The 25,723-nt window shown below is 33.3% G+C and overlaps 2 protein-coding genes across 2 annotated transcripts in view; one reads left to right on the plus strand and one right to left on the minus strand.

Annotated features, from left to right (window-relative positions):
- Positions 1 to 12,603: 12,603 nt before the first annotated feature.
- Positions 12,604 to 25,723, minus strand: part of LOC145276566 (uncharacterized) — a 51,027-nt gene continuing 37,907 nt past the window's right edge. The window contains exon 2 of the transcript XR_013867957.1: positions 12,604 to 13,022. The gene's annotated coding sequence lies outside the window, so the exon portion shown is untranslated. The remainder of the gene's footprint in view (positions 13,023 to 25,723) is intronic.
- The window catches only part of LOC145281926 (glycine N-acyltransferase-like), a 28,891-nt gene continuing 16,514 nt past the window's right edge, over positions 13,347 to 25,723 (plus strand). The window contains exon 1 of the mRNA XM_080132225.1: positions 13,347 to 13,430. Coding sequence (XP_079988351.1) covers positions 13,347 to 13,430 — 84 coding nt within the window. The remainder of the gene's footprint in view (positions 13,431 to 25,723) is intronic.

Raw genomic sequence — 25,723 nt, forward strand, 5'->3', positions numbered from 1 at the left:
CTGGATTGAAGTTGTCCCGCTACTATCAGGGAAGGCTGCAGCAGTATGCAATGCATTGAGGGGTTGGTTCTGCACGTATGGTGTACCGGAGGAGATATCATCTGATGGAGAGCCACCATATGACACATTGGAGTATAAATCGTTTCTAGGAGACTGGGATGTAAAAAGACGTATATCATCCGCACATTATCCGCAAAGTAATGGCCAAGTCAAACTGGCCATAAAAACAGCCAAAAGAATACTCATGAACTGCATTGATGGCTACGGCCACCTACGTCACAATCAAGCAGCACAGGCGATGATGACTCATAGGAACACGCCCCATCAGGTTGGTTGGTTGGTTGTTTTTGTTTTACGGCATATCAACCCTTTTCGGGTTATTTAATGCTGATTCCAAAGATTTTGAAGAAAAATTTTTTTTAATAGAATATATTTGTTGTTTTCAAGTCGGTTTCTATTTAACCCATAGTTGGGACCCTAACAGGTACTACCACTCCGGGTCAGAGTGGACCTGGGAGCAATGGTAATTAAAGGGTGGCTCCACACTCCCCAAAGCCCACAAGCTAGGGCCTCACCACTGGATATAGTTTAAGGTCATATCCAGGACTCCCATTGAGGGACTTTTACCCTCTGCAGGGGGGCAGTCGACGTATTCTAATGCCCCACCGACAGGGTCGGCCCCATCAGGAAATCAGATTATCACAAGTGTCATAAGAGGACATATTTTTCTCTTATGATAAGACGAAATTATGATTTATTATCCAAATAATAACATGTAATAAAAATATAATATAGTAAAAATAATTATTAATATAATTAATAATTATAACAAAATAAAAATACTTAAAATATTATATAAAAATATAAAATATAATAAATTACATAATTAAAAAGAAATAACAATGAAGGATTATATAAAATAATATAAAAAGTATTACTTAAGAATTTGAATGTAAAACGTTTTTTAGCGTCTCTGTAGATTTTCAAAAAGATGGAACAGAAAAGTATTCTTTTCTGTATTTTCTAGAACCTTCTCTGGCGAAAACTATAAATCGTGAACGATTACTATTTATAGTCAGTTATAATACAGCATTGAGACGTGATTTTAGGCGACCAGCCATATGACTCAGACCCAAGAACATCACCAGCAAAATTGTGTGTAAAAAGAATTCTATACAACTTTATAAACTTATCTATATGTATAAACGTTTATACAATTTTATAAACATCATTTCCTGTAAAACTTTATACAATTTATATAGTTAAAATTGTGTATAAACTTTATACAACTTTATAAAGTTATACTTGTGTATAGAAATTTATACAGATTTATGAAAGTATATTTGTGTATAAAACTTTATACTACTTTATAAAGTGATAATTTTGCATAAAACTTTATACAACTATATAAAGTTATAATGTTATATAAGATATAAATTTGTCGTTGCATATAAAATTTTATACAACGTTATACACTTCTCATTACTTATAAAACTTAATACAACTTTATAAAGTAACTAGACCACCCGTGACCCGTTGGGTCAGTACGTTATATTAGCTATGGAATTCATGTATGAGCGTGACACTTGTGGCATAAAGAAAATAGTTTTTTTTTACATAACAGAAGCATTTCTATGAAAGTATATTAAAATGAAAAAAGAATATAGATAGATTTCTATGAGTCGTTCTGTTTATTATAATTGTTATTTTTTTTTAAATTACAGTTACTGAATTATAAGTGGTTGGTCATACTTATAGGTAAATATGCACTGAACAGGTATCATAATCCTTATTATAGTTAAATTCAAATTTTGATATATCATCTTTTAAATGAAATTGTTAGTTGAAAGAATAATAAAAAAAACACTCTCCACATGTTAATAATGGCTTTTTAAATAGAAAATGAAAATAAAATGTAACTTTTTTCATTTAATTTAAGAAAACATTCAGTACCCATTGTGTAAGGAAAACACTATTTAATGTAATAGAAATGTGTGCATTTACCGATTCAGCTTTCCGTTTGGAAATGTAAGCAGACGACTTTAAAAAACATGGGAAGAAGAAAAAGAAATTTTTTTGTAATAACGCCCTCTAGTAAAAAGGTCTGCATTAGTTAAGGGGGATAACTCTATCCAGTTTTACATCGCCCTCTTTTTCTCTCTCTCACACATACACGTAACTATTTCTCGCGTACGTAACGAAAACAGAGGGAGTAGGAGTGTTGAAATCTATTAGAGGGAAAGTGAGAGGTGTTTTCTTTCCATAAATTGTATAGGGTAATATTTCATATTATTAATAGATTCATAGATAAATAGATTTTATAATATATATTATAATTATCTATGAATCTATGTATTATTTGTATATATAAATAACTATTTAATTAAATTAAATTAAATTGTTTGTATTAAAAGCGATATAAAAATTCCGGAATTGGAATAACGGATTGAAGACGTTGCTATTTACGCATGCGCAACCGGATGTTGAAAACCGGAAATCTGATTGCAAACATACAAGATCCATAGACTTTTAGTATTATATAGATTATTGCCTATAAAACTTCATACAATATTATAAAGTTTTAATTGCATATAAAACTTTATACAAGTTTATAAAGTTATTATTTCCTATAAAACATTATACAGCTTTATAAAGTTATCATTGTGTATAAATGTTTATACAACTTTATAAAGTAATCATTGTGTATAAAACTTTATAAAGTCATTATTTCGTACAAAACTTTATAAAGTTATTATTTCGTACAACACTTTATACAGATTTATAAAGTTATAATTCTGTATTAAACCTTATAAAAGTTTAGTAGTTATAATTGCATATGAAACTTTATACAACTTTATTAAGTTTTAATTGCATATACAACTTTATACAGCTTTATAAATTTAGAATTGCATATAAAACTATAAAACTTTATGAAGTTTAATTGTCTATAAAGCTGTATACAACTTTATGGCCTAGTGGATAGACGCGTTGAGTCTCTACTGTTCCAGACGAGATTTGTATGAAGATACCGGTTTCAAAAAAATCTATACATTATACATTTATAATTAATAAAGTTATAATTGCATAAAAAACTTTATAAAGTTTTCATTGCTTTTAAAATTTTATACAACTTATAAAGTTCTAATTGCATTTTAAACTTTATACAATTTTATTAGTATATATATATATATATATATATATATATATATATACTAGCATGGGTGCCCGGCGTTGCCTGAGTGTTTAGAGGTGTGCGTTGAGCAAAAAAAAAAAGTGGTAGTAGGAAGGCAGGCTCGAACCTGTATCGCGAAGGAGGAAAAGAACATGAAAAAAAACATGACGTCTTTGCTGTTAGGACTACTGGCAAATCGGAAGTGACGTAGATTTAAATTAAAGGTAAACAATCGAAAAGAGGAAATGACTTTCGAAAATATCGGCGAAAAAAGCGACCCCTCCCTGTAAAAAACTGCCCAGTTGAGGGTGAAGAAGTTAATGTTTTTAGCCAATTGTTTGGTATTTGTCGTCTGAAGGGTCCAGCTTCAAAACGATACTGATCTTGTCAAAAGTTTTAGTCAGACATGCAAACATACATACATAGATTTATATATTTGTAGCTCAAATTTTCGACCCGAACCAATTAAAAAGCTTGCTTATCTCGGAATACACTTTATGTCAAATTCCAAATGTTTAGACCAGAAATTGTCTGAGTAATTTTGTAGAGACCGCAGAGGTCAATTCTTTTTTTTAACTTTGACCCCTTAACATTTATTGTTTTGGGCTCAAATTAAGTTATGAAGTCAGATCCATGTCCAAGGAACCTATATCTAAAATTTCAATTGTTTATACCCAAAATTGTCAGAGGAGCTTGGTAGAGTTCTCAAAGGTCAAATCGTTGAACTTTGGCCTCTTAACAGGCAAATTTCTGGCCGAAAACTGATTACCAAATTTTCACAAATGTCAGTACCCTGTATATCAAATTCCGAGTCTGTAGACTGAAAATTGACAGAGTTATTTTGTAGGGAAATCTACACAGACACTTTTATATATATATATATATATATATATATATATGTGTGTGTGTGTGTATGTATGTGTCTGTGTGTGTAAAATTGATTTGTCCGTGTGTGTGCTTATGTCTCTACCAAACTTCTCTCTGAAGACTTTTTCTACAAAGTTGAAATCTGCTATATAGTGTAATTGGGTTTGTAGCATACTTTCCTTTTGGCCGGCAAAACTGCTGCTAAGGGGTCAAAACCGTTGACCTTGTCAGAGCAAGCTGAATAGCACATTACTCATGCTGTTACTTTTGTACATGCGCAAAATTAAACATTTATGTGATAGTGCAAAGTCCATGAAATATCCATCCACTCGTAGCTCAAAGAGTAACAACGTTGAAGGGAAAAATAATGATAAAACCTGGAGCATTGAAGGTTTCAATTCTAACTGATGATAATCAAGTCATATTTTTTCATAATTTTTGAAATCATTACTACATATTGGAAAATAGTCAATAGAGAATTGATAAAAAATAATAAGAAATCTGCATGAATTAAAATATAATATTTAAGCGTATGTACGACCGGGCAATGCCAAGCGGTCTGCTAGTATATATATATATATATATATATATATATATATATATATATAAAATAAAATAAATTTTGTCTCGGCAGCCGTGTCAAACATATATCTTATTTTTCTTTTATTAATATTATTGGAATCTTTCCCCTTTTCCTTGCACATATTTGTGAATTATTCCATGGATTTCGGCCTTCTGGATTATTTTTGACCATCTTCCAATTACGCGATTTCCTTGGATTTTACTTGTGCGAATAGAAATTCAATTAACTTTCTTGGATGTATATTTTTGGATTTTACCCTCATTGGATAATTTACCTTTCACCAGACTATCCATTCACGTGTAATCACCTTTTTCTTCACCATATTCCCTCTGCTTCACTTTTTGTTATCAAGTTTATCAAGTAAGATCTTTGACGTATTTGCAGTTTCATCAAATACTTTTGTATGCAAAATCCGATCCCGCATTTTGCTAATTCCTACCCTCTGATGAGAAGGAAAGTATTTCTTCAAAACTCTGCAGATTAAGGACTATCAACTTATTAAGCGTTTCCTTTTCAGATTAAACATGTTTTTAACTCTTTTTCTAAATGTTTTTTACATGTTTTATTAACTGTTTGCTCTTATATATATATATATATATATATATATATATGTACTACATTATAATCAATATTTTATAAAATATTAGAATCAATATATATGATTTAATCTGCTGAGAAATTTCTGTTCTATCAAGTAGAAATTTCATCGAAATATAATCTCATTTAACGATCATTTTGTAAACTTTTAAGTATCAGCTTTGAGGTTGTTCTAAGCAAACAATATAGTTTGTACTTTAGCAGCAATATGACTTCTTCGCACCGTCTCTCTAAATCTCAGAGCACAGAGCTCATTAAGAAGTTAGAAACCTATGGCTACCAATCATTGCAGGTGAGTTTTCTTTTATTATATAGTAATGGACCATCGCTTATCAAAGCCTAGGTGCCACCTGAGGTTAAGGATTAAAGAGATTGTCGGTTGGACGATGGAAGCCACCATAACACTAAAATCATTTGTACATTCATTTTTATGTGGACTGTAATCTTTATCACCATAGTTGTTGTTGTTTCACCACGTTTTGTCCAATAAATCATCTGGCCTGCTTGGATAGGATTAAAATTTCAATGTTCTGCTCACCTGGAACCATAGAGACTCAACGCCTCTATCCACTCTGCTATGGGTAAAAAAATTAATACACAAATTATGTAGCCTTATCTCAAAAGAATCCAACAAATAAAAGAAAATAATACATGAAACCATTTTGTACGGATCCGACATTGGAAGACTAGATAAGAACACAAAATTGGATTTATAAGACCATAAAATCTAACCTTGATCGCCCTTCAGGGCCCGTGGCCTAGTGGATAGAAGCATTGAGTCTCTACCGTTTCAGGCGAGATTTGTATGAAAATACCTGTTTCAATCGTACCCAAAGAAGGCCAACAACAACTATGAAGACGAGGATAACAGTCCACAAAAAAGTAATACTCAAATAATTTTAGTGCTGCAATTGGTTTAAGTGATTGAAAACAAAACAAGTGGACAGTTATAATTATATGTTCCGAAATTCTATTGAATATACAAATGCTAGAATTCTCACGATATTTTGTTATTTATCTATACAACTATAAAAGCGAGAATATTAGCATTACACAACTTTATTTAAGTTATAATTGTGTATAAAACTTTACAATTAAATTTATGATTGCGTTGAAAACTTTATCAAACTTTTTAAAGTTACAAATGTGTATAAAACTTCATCGACTTTTATAAAGTAATAATTGTGTATAAAACTTTAAACAACTTTATTGAATTTATAATTACATATAAAACTATGTACAACTTTTAAAATTTATAATTGTGTATAAAACTTTATCCGACTTTATAAAGTTATCATTGTGTATAAAACTTTATACAAATTTATAAAATTTTTCATAAAATACAATACACAACTTTATAAAGTTATCATTGTGTCTAAAACATTATACAACTTTATAAACTTATAATTGTGCATAAACTTTATACAACTTAAAGTAATTACTGTGCATTAAAGTTTATACACTTTTATAAAGTTGTAATTGGGGATAATATTTTATACAAGTTTATAAAGTTGAAACTGTGTATAAAGCTTTATTAAACTTTATACACATATACTGCGTATAAAACTTTATACAACGTTATTAACGTTATAACATAAAACTTTATACAGCTTTATAAATTAATAAGTATGTATAAAACTTCATTGAATATTATAAAAGTTTGATTGAAGATAAAAATTTATACAACTTTATAATGTTACAATTGCGTACAAAACTTGATACAACTTTATGACGTTATAATTGTTAGAATTTAGTATAAAACTTTACACAAATTTATAAAGTTATAATTGCATGTGACATTTTATACAATTTATAAAGTTATAATTGCATGTGGCATTTTATACAATTTATAAATTATAATTGTGTACAAAACTTTACACTATCTTATATGCCTAAAACTTCATACACATTTATTAAGTTATAATGCTGTATAAAACTTAATCGAACTTTATAAATTTATCATTGTGTATAAAATTTTATACAAGTGTGTAAATGATAATTCTGTATCAACCTTATAAAATTTTATAAAATCATTATAGTGTATAAAACTTTATATCACTTTATCAATTTAAAATTTCACATAAAACTTGATCAAACTTTCTGATGTTATAATTGTGTATAAAACTTTATACTACTGTACAAAAGTATTATTTTGTATAAAACTTTATACAACTTTATAGTGTTAAAAGTGCATATTAAACTTTATACAACTTCATAAATATATAATTGTGTATATAAATTTATACAACTTTATAAATGTATTATTGCGTAAAAAAACATTATTAAACTTTATAAAGTTATAATTCTCCATTAAATTTTATACAACTTTATAAAGTTATAATTGCATATAAAATTTTATACAAATTTATAAATTTAAAATTGCATATAAAACTTTATCAAACTCATAATCTTATAATTGTGTACAAACTTTATGCAACTTTTAATTAAGTTATAATTACGTATAAAACTTTATAAAACTATACACAGTAATAATTGTGTATAAAACCTTATACAACTTTATGAAGTTATTTTGTATAAAATTTATTCAACTTTAATAAGTTAAAATTGCGTAGAAAACTTTATACAACTTTCTAAAACCACTGCGTTATAATAAAATTCTACACTGTAGCTAAGAAGAAAAACATCACGATCGCCAACCTCTTTAGAGGAAGTAGTTCGTATTTTGCCCTCTATATCTACGGTTCTCATACCGCCCCCAGTCAACATTGGGAAAATATATGCACATTATAACTATGTTTTCAAGGCACCCTTCTAAACTGGCCCATATACTAAGAGATACACCATTATCTTTCCATTTCCCGCTCAAAAATAATAATTTCTTCCTTCCGGAAATTTCGACAATTCTCATTAGCTGAGCTATGCATATTCTCCTATTACGGAACTCCATTCTTCTCTCTATATATGAACAGTTCTTACAATGAAATAAAATGGCGTCGCTAAGAAACATTATTTGGTTCGACGATGGGCCTGAAACAAAAACACATCTATTCTAAGAACTATTTCAACAAAGACAAATAATATTTACTGTTTATACATTTCATGAAACAACTTATACGGAGAAGAAATACACATATTCACATCTACAGTAAACTTACACTTCCATTCGTATGTTCGTAAATACAATGCACACCTCGTGTTTACATACGTTTTATTATGATCGTCGCCGATTACAAAATAAATGTTTCGGCTATCTCAGCTACCGGATTCTTTTGCTGTATATATTCTCTCTCTCTCTCTCTCTCTCTCTCTCTCTCTCTCTCTCTCTCTATATATATATATATATATATATATATATATATATATATATATATATATATATATATATATATATATATATAAATAAATGTTTAGAAGTACAGAATTTATATATGGTTTTAAATAAAATGGTAGGCGGCAGTTTCTCGAGAGCTCTTTCGGCTATCATCTCTTCAGGAGCAAATCGATAGCAATCTAAATAATATTGTGGCGAAAATAAAGAGTTCTATAGGGGAACTTATTTAATGTGCCAACGTACGGGGGCATTAATTAAATTTATTTACGTTTAAAAAACGATTAAAAATGTTGGCACAACGAGGGAGAAAAAAAAAAAAGCGGGAGAAAAAATTCAAAGTTCCCCAAAGAGAAACAATGCGTTAGATGTTTCTTTTTGCCGGCACAAAGAAGGTTGACGCACCGCAATAGAGACAGCCTCCAAAATCTTTAAATGGTTTTTGGAGTCCGCTCTATGTAGCACCTCGAACCAATCTATTTTATATCTATCGGCACAGCATGGGTTGTCAACCAAATGCTGGCCAATAGCAGAGTCCAAGGCTGCAGAAGGAGGGAGACCTCCGAACCCCATCCTCCCTTGTCTGATCTTCGATGGAACATGCTAGTTTATACGAGTCAAAAGGTGCAAGGATGTTCGCCCAACATAACCAGCATCGCACTGGCATTTAAACTGATATACAATATTACTATTTTGGATGTAAGGCAAACTATCCTTGCGGAAAGACGGAAAAGCAGGTCTCGTAGTATATACCACACGCAAGGTCACCGAATTGAAGCAATCGTAAATACTTCCTCGAATCTTTTTTTTTTTTGTAATTATATTACTCCCCTCCCCTATCCACGGTAATTTCAAATAAACCGGGCATTTCAAGGGTCCAAACTTTTTAGGGGATTTAAAATCCGCAACCTTTTTGAAAATACAATCATCAATAAGGTCAACAGGATAACCATTATTGATGAATATTTCCCTGATCTTATCGAGTTCGACATCCAATCTGTTAGGCGAACAAATCATGAGGGCTCTATGTACCAAAGTATTAATTAAACCGACCTTACGTGATTTAGGTACAAAAGACAACCAGTTCACATATAGTCCAGTAAATGTCGGCTTTCTATAAATTGTAGTGAGAAAGCCCCCCCTTGAGCGTTCGACAAGAACATCCAAGAAAGGAAGCGAATTGTCCTTCTCACTTTCCATAGTGAACTTGAGAGCCCCATGTAAAGAATTCAACCTATTAAAAAATGTCGACGCATCACTTTGCGAAGGAAAAATAGCAAAAGTGTCGTCAACATATCTGAAATATGCAGTGGGTTTAGATGTAGAATGAAACATAACGGATTCATAATACCCGACGAAAATATCCGCTAAAGTTGGGGCCAACGGACTCCCCATTGAAACCCCGTCAACCTGACAGTACATAATATCACAAAAACTAAATTCCACGGATTTCGTACACATTAAAATGAGTTCAATAAGAATCTCTTTAGAAAACCGTGGAGCAGTCAGGTGACCATCATATAAAGCGTCGGTACATATGCGTATAGTCTCATCCAACGGTATGTTGGTGAAAAGACTAGAGACATCAAATGAACACATGAAAGACGTCTCTGCATTAGAATCCAACCCACGTACACAATCAACGAACCGAAAGGAATCTGGGATACAATGCGTGGTGTATAGCTCACGCACAGGTTGCAGAATTTCTACAAGCCACTGAGCCAAAGAATGTTGTGCTGAACCAACCATTGATAAAATGGGTCTCAGTGGAACACCTTGCTTGTGGATTTTAGGGAGACCATACATTCTGGGACGCTGTGACCCAGAGGGCCTGATCCTGTCATAGACATCCTTGCAAAACACCTTCTTTTTAAATAATGCAAGTAAACGTCTCTGCATTTTAGCCTCGTTCTTGCAAGTATTATCCGTCACCTCGACAGCGCCGAGTTTACGGAATTTCGAACTATCATTGAGAATCACTGCCATTTTCTCAACGTAGTCGGATTTATCCAAAATCACCACTCCTGCACCTTTGTCTGGTTTACACATATAAATATCGGTGTTAGATTTTAACGCTTTCATCGTTTTAAATTGCGTTATGTTCCAGACAAAGTCGCTATGATCAACAGGAATGTTACTATATCGGTGAGCTAAGGCAACTAAATTGGATTTCATCCCAACAATTTTTTCTGGGGATTTAGGCACATTATGTCTAAGTTGAGAGAACAAAACTTCAAAGGCAGAAAGTGTTCTCTCTTTATTTAAACTCGTGGGGGGAATACAAAAATCTAAGCCCCTAGACAAAACTTTATTTTCAATTTCTGTAAGGACCGTTTTTGAAAAATTGAAAATATGTTTGCTTCCATTAGTGGGTTCACACCCATATCTTCTGCGAACCAGAAGAGCAAGGTGTTTACTATTATCTTTGGAAGCATTTTGCCTAGCAAACTGATCACCGATAGATAAATATTTGCAAAAACGGAAAAAAAAACGGAAAAAAATCACAAAAGGACAGGAACCCCTTAACTACGGACCAAAGTTGATGACGATTACTAATGTACGTCTCAAGGTTCTCCATCAACTTATTCATATCGTCACGTATAAACGCACGCTCCATAGACAAACTTGGCTTCACTTTAGATGCAGCAATACGTTTACTAATGTAAGCTGGGGCTACATCTTGTTGCAGACAGGAACGCAAAAAAGCTAAGGAGAGATTGGTAGATCCAATTCTACTCCTTAATCTTACAATATTATTACACAATTCTATTTGTTGGTGTGTATACCTCTTCCGTAAATATTTAAATAAATGTTTAGAGGTACAGAATTTATATATGGTTTTAAATAAAATGGTAGGCGGCAGTTTCTCGAGAGCTCTTTCGGCTATCATCTCTTCAGGAGCAAATCGATAGCAATCTAAATAATATTGTGGCGAAAATAAAGAGTTCTATAGGGGAACTTATTTAATGTGCCAACGTACGGGGGCATTAATTAAATTTATTTACGTTTAAAAAACGATTAAAAATGTTGGCACAACGAGGGAGAAAAAAAAAAAAAAAAAAAAAAGCGGGAGAAAAAATTCAAAGTTCCCCAAAGAGAAACAATGCGTTAGATGTTTCTTTTTGCCGGCACAAAGAAGGTTGACGCACCGCAATAGAGACAGCCTCCAAAATCTTTAAATGGTTTTTGGAGTCCGCTCTATGTAGCACCTCGAACCAATCTATTTTATATCTATCGGCACAGCATGGGTTGTCAACTAAATGCTGGCCAATAGCAGAGTCCAAGGCTGCAGAAGGAGGGAGACCTCCGAACCCCATCCTCCCTTGTCTGATCTTCGATGGAACATGCCAGTGCGATGCTGGTTATGTTGGGCGAACATCCTTGCACCTTTTGACTCGTATAAACCAGCATGTTCCATCGAAGATCAGACAAGGGAGGATGGGGTTCGGAGGTCTCCCTCCTTCTGCAGCCTTGGACTCTGCTATTGGCCAGCATTTGGTTGACAACCCATGCTGTGCCGATAGATATAAAATAGATTGGTTCGAGGTGCTACATAGAGCGGACTCCAAAAACCATTTAAAGATTTTGGAGGCTGTCTCTATTGCGGTGCGTCAACCTTCTTTGTGCCGGCAAAAAGAAACATCTAACGCATTGTTTCTCTTTGGGGAACTTTGAATTTTTTCTCCCGCTTTTTTTTTTTTTTTTTTTTTTTTCTCCCTCGTTGTGCCAACATTTTTAATCGTTTTTTAAACGTAAATAAATTTAATTAATGCCCCCGTACGTTGGCACATTAAATAAGTTCCCCTATAGAACTCTTTATTTTCGCCACAATATTATTTAGATTGCTATCGATTTGCTCCTGAAGAGATGATAGCCGAAAGAGCTCTCGAGAAACTGCCGCCTACCATTTTATTTAAAATATATATATATATATATATATATATTTATATATATATATAATTAGGCTGATGCAAAGATAATGCCGTTTTTTTGACGTTCAACTTCAAAAGATTATAACTCCTTTCATAATAAACTTTATTAATCGAAATAAGAACCTTTAGAATCGACACATTTTTTTGCAAACGAGAAACAAGTTTATTTTTCCCATTAGCATAGAAATTCGGAGTTTTGGAAGTGATGTAGTCATTGAAGGCCGATTCAGTATCATATCGGCTTTTGAAGCATTTTTCGCGTAGGAAATCATCGAGATTCTTGAAAAAGTGATAATGGGTGTCTGATGAGGCAAAGTTTCGTAGCCCAATTCTTTCAACTTCTGCAAGGTCAGTTGAGCAACTTGTGGGCGAGCGTTGTTATGGAAGAGAATTGATCCCTTCATATTGACCAATCTCGGGCACATACGTTGGAACTTCTGGTGCCTTTCGTCTATTTGTCGGCAGTACTTTTCCGTCGTAATCGTTTCCCCCGGATTCAAGAAGCTGTGATGGATGAGACCGGCCGCAGACCACCAAACAGTCACCATCATTTTTTTGTGCAATTTCTTGTTCCGGTTCACACTAGACCGAAAAAAGATTACATTATAATTAATATATATAGAAAAAAGATTACATTATAATCAATATATATAGAAAAAAGATTACATTATAATCAATATATATAGAAAAAAAATTACATTATAATCAATATATACAGAAAAAGATTACATTATAATCAATATATATAGAATCAATATATATGATTTAATCTGCTGAGAAAATTTTGTTCTATCAAGTAGGGATTTATCGAAATATAATCGCACTAATCGATCATTTTGTAAACTTTTAAGTATCAGCTTTGAGGTTATTCTAAGCAAACAATATAGTTTGTACTTTAGCAGCAACATGACTTCTCCGCACCGTCTCTCTAAATCTCAGAGCACAGAGCTCATTAAGAAGTTAGAAACCTATGGCTACCAATCATTGCAGGTAAGTTTTCTTTTATTATATAGTAATGGACCATCGCTTATCAAGGCCTAGGTGCCACCTGAGGTTAAGGATTAAAGAGATTGTCGGTTGGACGATGGAAGACACCATGACACTAAAATTATTTTTGCATTCATTTTTATGTGGACTGTAATCTTTATCACCATAGTTGTTGTTGTTTCACCACGTTTTGTCCAACTGATCCTCTGGCCTTCTTCAGGTGGGTAACTGCGACAGGATAGGAATGCTGAGTCTTATAAGTGTATCCCCAATAATTACTGCCTTCCATAGCTGTTGTCTCACTACGTTTTGGTCAACTAATCCTCTAGCTCTTATGTTTTGTAATTATCTATCTATATATCTATCTATATATCTATAAAAGTGAAAGTGTCTGTCCGTATGTCTGTGTGTGTACATTTCCCTACGCAATGACTCTGTCAATTTTTAGTCTACAGACTCGAAATTTGATATACAGGGTACTGAGATTTGGGAAAATCGAGGTGATCGTGTTTTGGCCAGAAATTTCGCGATTAAGGCGTCAAAGTTCAACGATTTGATCTTTGAGATCTCTACCAAACTCCTCCGGCAATTTTGGGTCTACACACTTGAAATTTTAGATATAGATTCCTTGGACATGGATCTAACCTAATAACTTGATTTGAGCCCAAAACAATAAATATTAAGGGGTCATAATAGGAGTCAAATTTAAAAAAAATTAACCGCTTTTTTTTTTGCTCAATATACACCTCCAAATACCCGGGCAACGCCGGGCACTCATGCCAGTATATCTATAAAAGTGAACGTGTCTGTGTGTCTGTGTATTTGTCTGTCTGTGTGTCTGTGTACATTTTCCTTCGACATAACTCTGTTAATTTTCACTCTACAGACTCGAAGTTTGATATACATAGTACTGAAATTTGGGAAAATCGATGTGATCGGTTTTCAGCCAGAAATTTCGCTGTTAAAGGGTCAAAGTTCAACGATTTGACCTTTGAGAACTCTACTAAACTCCTCCGACAATTTTAGGTCTACACAATTGAAATTTTAGATATAGATTCCTTGGATATGGATCTAACTTAATAACTTAATTTTTTGTTTTTTGTTTTTGCTCAGCATACACCTCCAAACATCCGGGCAACGCCGGGCAGCCATCCTAGTATATCTTTAAAAGTGAAGGTTTGGGGTCATGCGATTTTTAACTGTCAAGTTTTTCGCGACATGCATGCGCATGCGTGAATCGTTCACATAACAGACCACTTATATTAAGAATAAGTAGGTTTGAAAACATTTTTTAAGATCATGTCAAGTTTCTGCTTTGATTTTCTATCTCAGCTCGAGTATTTTTTTTCTTACAGGAAGTGAACTGTTTAGAAAAAAAACATAATACTCGCATGCATATGTCGCAGTTTCTTTCCGTTTTTTTTTTATTTCAGTTACGTTTAATACCGGGAAATGTCGGGTAAATCTGCTAGTTATATATAAAACTAATTTTTTAAGCAAATACATTAACATTTAAAAAAAAAAATTCTCAGCGGCTGTGCACGTTTTTAAAGCCTCAATTCTCTTTTCTGAATGCCTCGCCTTTAATTTGGAGTATAGTATGGTTCTGCTTGGTCTTATTGTGCCATCTTCCAACGCATAACCTCCTCCTAGTGACGGGGGGGGTAGTTTGAGGAGCCCCAACCGGCGAATGACAACGGGTTCGATCACAACAAAGTTTATACCTATCAGGATTATCCGCTTTGTATGGGTATGAAGTGAATTACTCACTGTGGACTGACCCTAGTGCGAAGTAGCAAGAAAATATGACATTATTCTATATGGTTATTCCATTTTTTAAGTTTACAAATGTCATTCCAATTTAAAATGTCGTAAAAATAAAGAAATATTTCGTTTATTTAATGATCCTATTCTGCGAACTTTAATACTAGGGGAAAAACTGAATGGGGAACGAAAAAAAAATCATAATTAAAAGATAATCAAAATTTAAAAAATTGGCAAAAGAAAAAAAAAAAAAACACGAAATGCTAAAAACATAATACAGTGTAACCCGGATATAAGATAACCCGATTATAAGAAAAAAAAAATGATATGAGAGAGATTTTTCTCTGGTCCCAAATTAGAGCCTGTGTTAATGTATAGTGTAACCCGGATATAAGAAACCTGATATAAGTTTAACCCGGATATAAGAGAGACGCAGGGCCCTGAGAAGACGTCTCTAATTTCCAGGTTACACTGTATTCATGTATCTCATATAGCAACCAAGCGTAAGCCTTAGAAAGAGAACTGTTGATTTGTGGGACTTTACTGAAATACGAAACGAAATTAAAAAAAAATGTTCAAATGTTTTGTTAGAGAATGTCTCTCTCTCAACATAATAAATACATGGACATGATTAGAAATATTGTCTCTCGTCGGTTTACATACCACCTATACTTCCTACTAAATTCTATACAACAACACGTAACAACACATAACGTGCATACAACGGACTCTCGTAAAATATTAACTAAGTATTATTGATTGTGTTCATAGGAGATAGAGAAAGAAAGGCTATTAGAAATCATGTAGAAAAGATTGTGAAACCCAGATATAAGAGACCCGGATATAAGAAAAACGTATATAAGTTTCCCTGGTCCCAAATTAGAGCCTGTGTTAATGTACAGTGTAACCCGGATATAAGGACCCGCGATATAAATGTGACCCAGATATAAGAGAGCTGCACCCCCCCTCGAGAAGAAATCTCTTATATCCGGGTTACACTGTATTAAAAATAATCGATATGAAATTAACTATTTATTTTATTTATTCCATCTCTAGAAGGTTAGACACAAGGTTAGATGTGGGCTCGATGAAAGTGTTTCTGCTGAGCGAACTGTATTATCTATGAACTATTGTCGAGAATTTTCCGACACCATAGATAATCGGGTGATCAGATTTGAGTCTGGTGTAAAGGTTGCGAATGCTAAATTGCAATTCTAACTTTGTCAGAAATAACACAAGAATATAAACTGTAGACTATAAATCAGTGCGCATGAACCCTAGTACAGCTAACAATTAAATAGGTTTTCTAGACGTACTAGCCTGGATGACTGGCGTTGCCCGGATGTTTGGAGGGTGCATGTTGAGCAAAACAAAACAAAAACAAAAAAGGTAGTAGTAGGCAGGTAGGCTCGAATCCGTACCCCGAAGGAGGAAAAGAATGTGGAAAAAACGTGATGTCTTTGCTGTTACGACTACCGCCAAACTGGAAGTGACGTAGATTTAAATTAAGGCTAGTCAATCGAAAAGAGGGGATGACTTTCGAAAATATCGGTGAAAAAATCGAACCCATCCTTGTAGAAAAGTGTCCAGTTGAGGGTGAAGGAATTAATGTTTTTAGCCAATTTTTCGATATTTGTCGTCCGAAGGCAAGCTTCAAAACGATACCAATTTAGTAAAAATCGGTCGCCTCTGTCGAAAGTTTTGGGCAGACATACATACATATATACAAACATTTAAACAGACAGGTGAGATTTATATCATAGATAACCGTCATAAAATCTTCACAAAGACACTTCTGGGAGGAAGTAATACTTTTAAATAACTAACAACAGACACATGAGCAAATCACTTCCTGTCAGCAGGACTAGAGCCAAAAAACGTCACTAGGTTTTGCAAAGTGAAAAATGAAACCGACCCTCCACCGATCACCAACTTCTTAATGACATGTAATTTGTTTAACGTATTTTTCTCACACTGTCTATGAATATTTGTTACGGGCAGGGAGACCCGACGTTGCCCGAGAATGAACAATGGTCAACGAATGTTTAACACTCTCATATTTTTATTGTCATCGAAATTGCTGAAATCTTCTCCTTTTTTTTTCAATCAAATCGATTAACTGGGAGGAAGTTTCACATGCTTCTCCATAGTGATTTAGTCCACAATACATTGTAGTCTACATTGCACTGTAGAGAATCTACTGTGGATTTTATAAAATTATTATATATATATATATATATATATATATATATATATATGTGTGTATATATATATATATATATATATATATATATATATATATATATATATATATATTAGCAGAGAGACCCGACGTTGCCCGGGATTGAATGATGATTGACGAATATTTCCCACTCCTATATTTTTATTGTCATCGAAATCCGCGGAGTCGCCCGGGAGGAAGCTTCACATTCCTCCATGCAGTAACTTAGACCAAAATATATTTTATTCTACATTCCACTCGAGAGACCCAACTGTTTCTTTTATAAAATTACTTTTTATAAACTTTCCAGTTAAGGAAAAATATTTTTTAAAAAAACATTAAGAAATTTACGTGTGGGGTTTAAATCTATAGACCACGTCATAAAAAAAAACACGTAAATTTTCAAGTCTTATAAAATTCTTTACAGTAAATGAAAAAAAAAAGAAATTTACGTGCGGAGTTTGAACCTACAGACCACCTCATAAAAAAACCGTAAATTTTATAGCTTTATACAAAACAAAAAAGAAAAACACGCTATCAACTTACCCACATTAGAATTTTCACGGCCCGTTGTTCTATCATTGTTGCTAAGCGATGACATGGAAAAAATGGTTTTATCGATGATAGATAAATTCACATAACGGTTTCGATTATTGATTATCGGTAATTATTGGGAATATTTTGAGACAAAACTAAATTAAAATCACCCCCAGACTTATGTACTAAAGTTTTGTAAATTTTAAAGCAAATCTGTTCAGCCGTTTCTGAGTCTATAAGGAACGAACTCACATACACAGACAGAGACAAAGTTATATATATATATATATATATATATATATATATATATATATATATATATATAAAGAATAAAAATAAAGATAGTCCCTATGGAAGTTTGAGATGAGATTAAATAAAAAGCATAGGATAAATAGATGGGTCAGCGACATGCCCTTATTTATCCTCCCGCAAACCAACCCCCATCTACTCTTATTCCAAATGAAATACTTCTCTGTGCCCCCCTCCCTAATTTGAAATAAGAGTTTATTCTTGTAAGTAATATAAGAGAATATTTTTGTATTTTGAGTGAAATTTCAAAGGAAATTCTTGGCCTGATGACGTAGTCTCTCTTAAACGGGTGATTACAGAAACATGTATGCACATATGTAGCTATTATTGTTTTTATAAATAAATTGAATATAGCTGCTCTGTTAACTCATTGAGCACTTTCGGTAGACACATGTTGTTTTAGTGGATATATTCCTAGGAATCCAAACTACACTGCCATAATATATATATGTGTGTGTGTGTGTGTGTGTGTGTGTGTGTGTGTGTGTGTGTGTGTGCATATATATATTTGCTTGATTAAAGTTTAAAATGAAAAAGTCAAGTATCATGCTTAAATTATGTTCTAAATAGAAACGTTCGTTTCGAATTCGTCTCTGTTGTATCGAAGGACCTGCTCTTGATTTTTTTTTTATATCGTGCCTTCCGGCTTGTGTGATAATAATAATTCTCAAATGAACTTGTGATGTTAGGCTGTGTCAAAATCGCCTTTCTCTTTTTACTCGGATTATTTCGATTATCGATATTTATCGAAGACATTCCGATACAAAACCTATCTAAGAACACTACCAGGTTCATAAACATACATTTCTATATGAAATTTCATAAAAGTCCGCCCAGCAGTTTTAGAGTTCATAGGGAACGGACTCAAACACACGGACAAAGTTTCTTTTTATATGAGACTAGAATAGAGATAGAGATCCAGGATTACTTACTTTAAAAAAAAAAACATAATTTGTGTCCTTTGTAATAAAGAGGATCATATTTAAATTGGCTTGTATGTGCAAAGAAAGAAGACACCTAGATCCGGAGCTAGGGTTTTGCTCAGCTTCGAAAATATACTGTGTATCAAGCATACTACATGTCGATTTGGAAGTTTCTAACATGGGGTCGACGAACTCTTAACAGGTCATTAAGTGAAAGGGTGGATTTTTTGTTACTAGCTGTTACATTTCACATTTGGATCAATCATCGTAGATAGATAGATAGATAGATAGATAGATAGATAGATACATACATACACATACACACATAGATACATACATATATGATGATTTTGCAACGTCTTGTCAGACGAGTGCCACTCCCTCAGACACTGAGCCCAAAAATTACTTTTTTTCTTTTTTTTTTTTTTTTTTTTTTTTTTTAGTCCTACCAGTGAATTCACGCGCCCAAGCGGGCATGACACTGAAGACGGCCATTGAGATCAATTATTACATGTTTCTAGCATTTCAAGCCTCCACACGTCACAACATTTCCATCGCCACACGACCATTTTCATAGACATTTTCATACACAGATGATGTTACAGTCTTAGCTTTGTACGACAGCTAAGTCTCTCTCTTGGTTCAAAATGTTGAGATCCAGCAACTTTGCGTGTGTGTGTGTCTGTTATTATTAATATAAATTAAAACTAAACAAAAACAGTTGTAATGTATGGCACAGTTTGATGTACTTACTGTTTTATCGATCGCCAGACATAAAAATTAAGGTTAGTTGATGTAGAATAAAGTACTCTGTAATTTACATTTGTATTGATATATCGTGATTTAGTCTCTTTTACTTGTGTATTTTCTACATAGTCCTTTCCTTTATCCAAAGACCATCAAAAGTATTAACTGGGTCGAAGCATTGTCATATGCCACAGTGAGTGAATCAAATTTTTACGAGATGATTCTATCTATAACCTTTTTACTTACTATCCCCCAATCAGAGGTAGATGGGCAAATCAACCTAATAGACAGTTTGTCATGGGAGTTTGGTTTGTGATTTTTAAGGGAAAATATTTGGATGCCTAGGGTTAGAATTTTAGTATAATTCTGAATGTTCATGGATTTTGGTAACATTTTTGCATCGTTGTTTAAATGCTCTAGTGTTTTGAGATCAGCACTTTTATGAGATTTGTTAAGTTCCTTATACAGGGTGTCCACCTCTCAAATCTTTCTCTAATCAACTAATTAAGTGACCCATTTAAAAGTAGTCCGATATCTCATTTTTTTCTCAGATTAAGTGACCCACTTAAAAGTAGTCCAATATCTAATCTTTCACTAATCATTTTTTTGTCAGATTAAGTGACCCACTTAAAAGTAGTCCGATATCTCTAATCTTTCACTAATCAATTTTTTTGTCAGATTAAGTGACCCACTTAAAAGTAGTCCGATATCTCTAATCTTTCACTAATCATTTTTTTGTCAGATTAAGTGACCCACTTAAAAGTAGTCCGATATCTCTAATCTTTCACTAATCAATTTTTTTGTCAGATTAAGTGACCCACTTAAAAGTAGTCCGATATCTCTAATCTTTCACTAATCAATTTTTTTGTCAGATTAAGTGACCCACTTAAAAGTAGTTCGATCTCTCTAATCTTTCACTAATCATTTTTTTTTTGTCAGATTAAGTGACCCACTTAAAAGTAGTCCGATATCTCTAATCTTTCACTAATCATTTTTTTTTGTCAGATTAAGTGACCCACTTAAAAGTAGTTCGATCTCTCTAATCTTTCACTAATCATTTTTTTTGTCAGATTAAGTGACCCACTTAAAAGTAGTTCGATCTCTCTAATCTTTCACTAATCATTTTTTTTTGTCAGATTAAGTGACCCACTTAAAAGTAGTCCGATATCTCTAATCTTTCACTAATCATTTTTTTGTCAGATTAAGTGACCCACTTAAAAGTAGTCCAATATCTAATCTTTCACTAATCATTTTTTTGTCAGATTAAGTGACCCACTTAAAAGTAGTCCAATATCTAATCTTTCACTAATCATTTTTTTGTCAGATTAAGTGACCCACTTAAAAGTAGTCCGATCTCTCTAATCTTTCACTAATCAATTTTTTTGTCAGATTAAGTGACCCACTTAAAAGTAGTCCAATATCTAATCTTTCACTAATCAATTTTTTTGTCAGATTAAGTGACCCACTTAAAAGTAGTCCGATATCTCTAATCTTTCACTGATTATTTTTTTGTCAGATTAAGTGACCCACTTAAAAGTAGTCCAATATCTAATCTTTCACTAATCATTTTTTGTCAGATTAAGTGACCCACTTAAAAGTAGTCCGATATCTCTAATCTTTCACTAATCAATTTTTTGTCAGATTAAGTGACCCACTTAAAAGTAGTCTGATATCTCTAATCTTTCTTCAATCACTTTTTTTTCAGATTAAGTGACCCATTTGAAAGTAGTCCAATATCTAATCTTTCCCTAAACGACCAACTGACACCACAAGATAAAATGTAATTCTTTTCCAACAAGATAGCGCTACATGCCATACGTCTCACTGATCACTGATACGAGTTCTTGGCATCTTTACGAAGAGAGAACAATAAGCTAAGGATTATGGCCACCACATTCCTCGCACTTGTAATCATGTAATTTTTCTCTTCGGGGAACTTTAAAACAAAAAGTTTATGCAAATAATCCTCACAATCTAGACCAACTAAAGGAAAACATTACCAACGCTATCAGGAGAATCATCAGAGAAGATCTACAGGCAGCATCTGCAAACGTTGTTAAACATGCCTAGAAGTTCATAGATGTCAACGGAGAGCACTTTCAGCATCTTTTATAACACTACGAGCAATTTAAGCAATAAATAAATGTTCCTCCTCTCTATTACATTCGTTGTGTAGTCGGGGTACATTATGAGGACATGTATAACGGATAATAATGGCATTTATGTTCTGAGAGAGCAATTCATAACAGAGCTGAGAGAGGCGCGAATTCATTATTGAAGGAATGTGGAATACTGTTCTTGTTAACACAGTGGAGGGGAAATATATTTCTGAATGATGGAGGAGGGAACACATAATTAATACTTGGAAGGGGGTTATGAAAGTTCATTAAAGATGATGACAAAACACATTTACCTCTTCGGTTGTAAAGACGACACGAGACAAACAGGTACAAAATATTAGATGGTGATTTCTTTATTCATCTGTCGGCCGATTGATGATGTCAGGAATTCAAACTTGTATAAGTACGTGGTCTCTTTTCTACATCTTCGCTTCTAAGAGGATCAACTCCCAATAAGTCGCTTCCGACTCTATCACTGTCACTGGGATTGTTTGATTATCTTTCTAACTTCGAACCTCATCTCAATATATCAAGAATATTTTTTGTTTATGACGTCAGAAGTGTGCTATCGACCAACGTGACTTTTTTCACGTGTATTTTACATATGTCTGTCCAAACACACTTTTAGCAAACAAAGAATTCCCAATTTTAATCGTTCAATATCTAACCTATTTTTAATCTAAAAAAACTCGCATTGGCCATTCTTTTAACTGACATATTTAATATGCAGTTATTTCTAAAAGAATGCACAATCACTTTTTTCTAACAGAAATAATATTTAGTTATTTCTAAAAGAATTCACTATTGACTACATTCCTAGGATTTCAATTATCTACGTGCCTACAGGGTTCGATTATAGCCTTTTCCTAATATTATTTTCACTTATCTAGTCTGCCTTCTTACATGAGAAGGGGGCAGCCTTTCCATGTAACACATTTTTTTCTAGGCTACTTTTAAGTGGGCGACCATGTATATGGGTTTTTTATTGGTCGGATAATCAATTTTATGATAAAATTTTACCTTGTCAGTGTGGACGAAAACGCGTTTCATTCCTGACTTTTCCTACAAAATTATTGACTTTCCTTATAATCGCATTAGGGAAGTGTTTTAGTTTGTTTTTACATTTTATATTATTACTTAGGACTATCATCGCATTTTCAAAGTATTCAAAGTGTGGGCTGTGTTTGGAGTGATACTAAGGTTTAATCAGTACAATTTGAACATTTTTTTCTTCTTTCTTTTTTTTTTTTTGTTCTCCAGGTGAATTTTTTTTAAATGTTCATATTTTAGGAGTTCTGTGTGGATAAATTCATTAGTATAGCTTGGTTTATTTGAGCTGCTGATGAGGTACATTTCGTAGTGGTAAGCTTTTCATCTTAAATCTTTAAAGATTATGCTCATAGATTAAACCAATTTGTGGGCGTATGCTTGATTAGAGGGTACTGGTAAGTTTTAATCAGGGAGAGGAGATATTCCCTGTCGAAGGTATATATATATATATATATATATATATATATATATATATATATATATATACAGAGAGAGAGAGAGAGAGAGAGAAAGAGAGAGAGAGACAGACAGACAGACAGACAGAGACAGAGACAGAGACAGAGACAGAGAGAGTTGCTTAAAATTTGAGTCTATAAAAATTAAATTTTTAAGATTAAATATAAATATTAATATTAATAATCATAGATTAGTCCAATCTTACTTAAAACGCGCAATATTCGAAATGGGGCATCAAAATATAAGAGGAGTTATTAAAAAATAAAATCATGCAAATCATTTACAAACATTAAGTATTCATAAAACATGTGTGTCACTATATGTTGTTATTACCACTGTGTTGTTACTCCCTTCTCCCTTCATAGCCAGGGGGTAATTTGGGCACTTGCAGAGGGATACAGAGAAGGGACAACAAAGCAATTCGCCAGGACTCATTCTCTTTCTTCAGCACGAACATGCGATAAGAACGCATATTTTTTTTCTCTCTGTAAAAGGGTGAGAATACAGTGGCAACAGAGTTTTTTTTTTTTTTTTTTTGCCGCTCAAAGAACCAAATCCGTTGCCACTGCATTCTCCATCATTGACGCTGCCTAATTGCAGTTAATATTTCCTAAGAAAACTTTGTTCCACCAGTCAACCACAATCACCCCCACTCCGCAGTGTTTGTTGGAAATTGTGTAAATAAACGTTGTTATTGTTTATAACAAGAGCTTTTCGTAATTTCTTTGGATTGCTTGGCAACTTTTCTCTCCAACACCAAATCCAACCTTTCTCAACTGGACCGCACCCATCTCTTCTTTCCACGGATCTTGAAGCAACATGGGCGTGGAAGGAAACAGAGAACGAACTGTCGAAAAATATGGTAATCACGAGACCATCGGCCAACTCGTTGTCGTGAAGCTATAGTACCATACGCGGAATATACAAGAGCATTCAATCATTTTCTTATTCCATGGAGTTTCTACAACTAGGCTTATTTATTCAGCAGAAAAATAACAAAAGAATATTGTGCGCCATTGCTAGTAATAGTAGAAAAATGAATCCTTAAATAAAGAGAAAGAAAACATTTTTTTTAAATTAATGTTAAAAAATTCAGAAGAAAATCTCATCTTTCTACAACCACTGTCCTGAATTTCCCTTTCTTCATCTGTGTATCTAAACCTAAATGAAGATTCCACGAGCAGAGTTTCTTTCCTATAACTAACCGTTTGTGAAACACCATAGCGCAGGTCTGCTTCCTAGATGGTTAAAGCAGAGTCGTTGCCAAGTTCAAAGCAAACAAATTCTTGTTAAGCCGTCTTCTAAAATAATTAAATTCTACCCAGTTTCAACAATCGTTACCAATCAGAACGGTGTTATCTCACTGTCCATCTGACAAACCCATAAACCCTTATCCTGGATCAATTTTTAGGACTTGAGAAGTGGCGATTCTTTCATAAAAAGACTATTGGTCGATCACTATGGTTCTCGCATAACAGAACGCGGACGTGCGTATGCAAATACCGAGCCATGTGCGGAGTGACGTCATGGTAGGGAAAAAAGATTTTAAAAAGAACATGTGCACAGACAGACAAGGACGTTCGGGAGGACAGAAGTCAAAGAGAAAGAGCACGATCACGTTTTATACAGGAAAGTTCCTGGAAATAAATATCGTTGTTACAACGGTAAAAAGTGAGTCGAGTTATTACTTGTCCTATGTTCCTTGTGATGTACCCTGCTACAACGTGTTGGGTCCCGATTTTCTACATATTAACGCGCGTGTAAACGTTTCTTGTTAAATGGAGGAAATGAAAAAGTCGAGATGTTTTGTCATATGGAAGCGGACAGATTGCAGTTAGTAAAAGAACAAACTAGATGAATTTTAAAACGATATTTGGAAAAGGATAGAATCGAACCCAGCAAGCAAGAGTTGAAAAGATAATAAATATTCAGTTTAGGAATGTAGCGATTGTCCATGGTTCTTAGAAATAACTAGATATATTAAATTATGCCAGTTTAAAAAAAAGAACAATACGAGTTAGAAATAATGAAAAAAAAAATAGAAATAATGAAAAAAATTAGGGTTATCAGATCTATCTATCTATCTATCTATCTATCTATCTATCTATGATGATTAAGCCTAATGTGAAATGTACTAGCTAGTGACTTATCAAAAAGGATACCCTTCCA

This window comes from Euprymna scolopes, chromosome 1 (genome assembly GCF_053919585.1).
Source record: "Euprymna scolopes isolate OS-2025 chromosome 1, ASM5391958v1, whole genome shotgun sequence".
In the NCBI taxonomy this organism is placed as follows: domain Eukaryota; kingdom Metazoa; phylum Mollusca; class Cephalopoda; order Sepiida; family Sepiolidae; genus Euprymna; species Euprymna scolopes.